The 2,732-nt window shown below is 34.5% G+C and overlaps 1 protein-coding gene across 2 annotated transcripts; it reads right to left on the bottom strand.

Moving 5' to 3' along the window:
• Window positions 1-530: 530 nt before the first annotated feature.
• LOC107888899 (peroxygenase) lies at window positions 531-2,525 on the bottom strand. Of its 2 annotated transcripts, none has more exons than XM_016813165.2 (6): window positions 2,361-2,525; window positions 2,046-2,195; window positions 1,860-1,945; window positions 1,206-1,300; window positions 966-1,091; window positions 531-888 (listed from the first exon to the last, which is right to left on the bottom strand). In XM_016813165.2, the coding sequence occupies exons 1-6, from the start codon at window positions 2,455-2,457 to the stop codon at window positions 735-737; spliced, it is 708 nt and encodes a 235-aa protein (XP_016668654.1). In that variant the 5' UTR covers window positions 2,458-2,525; the 3' UTR covers window positions 531-734. The 2 variants fall into 2 exon arrangements, with proteins under 2 accessions (XP_016668654.1, XP_016668655.1); XM_016813166.2 differs by having other exon boundaries at window positions 2,046-2,223; window positions 2,361-2,507.
• Window positions 2,526-2,732: the final 207 nt, after the last annotated feature.

Here is a 2,732-nt window from a genome sequence, read left to right as displayed (position 1 = left end):
ATTTTGTAACAAAATCCTAGTTTTAACCATTTTCTTTGCATTTAAAAAAAATTAATTAGTTAAATTTATCAAAAAAATATTTTAAATGAAATACAGATAAATTGATTCTAATAAAGACTTTTGAAAGTAAATTTTATCCAGTACTTTTGAATGTTAAAAATGACTTAAGATTGCAAGTTTAATTTATTTTTGAAATTTCTACCAAACTTTCAAATACCCAAAAAAAGAAAATTTAAGATAAAAAATTTACATACGATAAACGAAAGAACATTAATTTTACAGCTATGGAAGTGACTCTCCCTTTCCAAAAAGAGACAGAATTTAGTGCATTGAATATTATACACTTCTCCACGAACTACAACGTTGTTAAGAGCCCAAAGCCAATATGTTTTGAAGGGCCCTAATTTCTTTTACTTCAAACAGATCCACTTCTATCCTTTGACAGGTAAAAGCAACATAGGAAACTTTTATTTTGAACTCCAATTCTCCCTTAAAAGAGATTCAAAAAGAAAAAAAGAAACGAACCGATCTCCAGAAAAAACCAGATTCAAGTACCCAAATCATAATCAACAAATAACATAAGCTCATTGGCACACAACTACACGCACATTAAATGCCAAATCCAAAACTAAACATAAACCATAGAAATAAAGCTACCAAATACAAGATAAACACCACATCATGCAAATGCAGACTAGGCTATACATAGAGAAGTTGGAGCATAAACACCAACTCTAAGCCACTTTCCCATGCCTACCCATGTTCATTCTTGCACAATACTCGAACAAGCTCCCATCAAAACATCTTCGTACTGCTTCTTTCGACAACATACCGTCCTCATCCCGTGCCAGAACATATAGAACACCCCACTCGAACTTACCCGCAAGCCTACATTCGCTTTCAATGATCAACACAATACTAGTGAGTCAAAATCAAAAAAGAAAAAGGGTTTCGAAGGAACAAACCAGCCGAAGAGGTCGAATGCGTCTCGGTTCCCCTCAGTCATTTTCCAAAGTTCTCCTAATGTGAATTTGTCAGGTACCGTACGCGCGTATTTGCTAAACATGCTTTCGATGTTTGCAGGAGTAAACCTGCAATATAGAAGCGAACATATTATGACCAAAATTTTATCTGTTTCATTAATTTCGTATTTCGTTTGTCATAGAAAAATAGGGTATGTGATGACCAAAGGAATGCTCAATTACCTCCCTTCATTATCATAAATACCCGAGTCGCTACCATGCTTGGCTTTGTGTATGTTGTAGACGTATATTGGGAAGAACGGTGAAGGTAACCATCCCTGCAAAACAAATATTGACCATTTCATACTTCAACAGTAAATATATGAAAAAAATTTAAAAGAGGAGTACTATACTATTTCGGCCTTGGAGGCACCTCTACTAAAAAATTGGACAAAACATTACATTAAAAAAACAAATTTGTTCTTCTGTAAAAATTTACTGCTAAAATTATTCTTGTACATCAAACAAGATAAGTTAGTGTCACTTCTTGTAAGCCACATCAATTTCTGGTCACGTATGAATGAAATTTTAAAAATTCAAAGTACAAATATTAAATCAAAGAGCAAAATACAATTTAATGAACTAGGGCCCACTGTACTTTCACCTCAATGAAATTTTGATTTCAAGACTCAGAAGTTACTTTGATGTCAAATGGTGAAGTTAAGATCCACTCCATTACCATGGTCCATTACTATCTTCATAAGATGTAAGACACATGTACAACTCATGTAATTGTGAAAACCAAGTGAATTGTGATTAAAATATATGCATGACGAGAGGAGCCAAATTGGGTTAAGTATGAGAGTGAAATCCAACATGGTAGCAAAGGAAACTCACTGGAAGTGTAGGATAGCTCATAGATCCATTAATAAGAATGGTGAAAAAAAGAGAGGCAATCGGATTAAATCCCATGGCTCGACAACCTGTTCCAGGATCCAAATTGAAAAATCATTTTTAATTAGTCGTACAAACAGTATTTGAAAATTATAAGCATATATACACAAATTCGAGAAAGAATCGTACCGGCGTAAGTCTCCCAAGGATAAATGATTCCATTGTCGTCCTGGTCGAAATATGCCGCATGTTGTTGAAGAACACTCATTCCGTTATGGTAATGGCCCGGCGTTCCGTTCGGGTGATCGACATCCGGAGCCACCAAAGCTCTCGCCATATCTGATCTCAAACATAGGTGTCGTCATTCCTTCAAAAACTCATTATGAATTCAAGTATAATAATTTTTACTCAACTTAGAAATATTTCATTCATTAATTCAATGATAAGTGCTTGGGTTTTAGTTTGAGAATCGAAAATCTAAAAGAATTGAGACCAAAAGCTTACAAGGTTTAGGAAGTTTATCTTCCAAGTCATTTCGGACTCTCCTTCCACAAGTGACTGGTGCTAAAGGAGCCTCGGTTGCCATTGCATCATCTTCCATTGCTCTTAACTAGTTTGTTCTTTTTTCCTCAGTTTCCTCACTATTTTTTCCCTTGTTTTTTGGCTCTCTGAAACTTCTTCACTATAAATAATGGTAAAAAAAGCATCTATTTCTAATATGAATATAATAAAATTGCGTGGCAGCCATGCAAGGAAAGCTCACTGAGGCAAAGACATTTGCATGCCTCTCATGACATTTTCTTTCTTCTAGATTAACATTTGGCATTTTCCAAGAAAAGGCTGAATGGATAACAACGAAAATAAATTAAAATCAGA

Source organism: Gossypium hirsutum, chromosome A09, assembly GCF_007990345.1.
Source record: "Gossypium hirsutum isolate 1008001.06 chromosome A09, Gossypium_hirsutum_v2.1, whole genome shotgun sequence".
Lineage (NCBI taxonomy): Eukaryota > Viridiplantae > Streptophyta > Magnoliopsida > Malvales > Malvaceae > Gossypium > Gossypium hirsutum.
The sequence above is the reverse complement of the archived record's forward strand: the minus strand, read 5'-3'. Positions and strand labels throughout refer to the sequence as shown.

Coding starts and splice junctions, on each gene's coding strand:
- LOC107888899 (XM_016813165.2), bottom strand. CDS start 2,457: ATGGAAGATGATGCAATGGCAACCGAGGCTCCTTTAGCACCAGTCACT. Junction 1,946..2,045: donor TCCTTGGGAGACTTACGCCG/GTACGATTCTTT, acceptor ATCCTGGAACAG/GTTGTCGAGCCATGGGATTT. Junction 889..965: donor GCATTCGACCTCTTCGGCTG/GTTTGTTCCTTC, acceptor AAGCGAATGTAG/GCTTGCGGGTAAGTTCGAGT.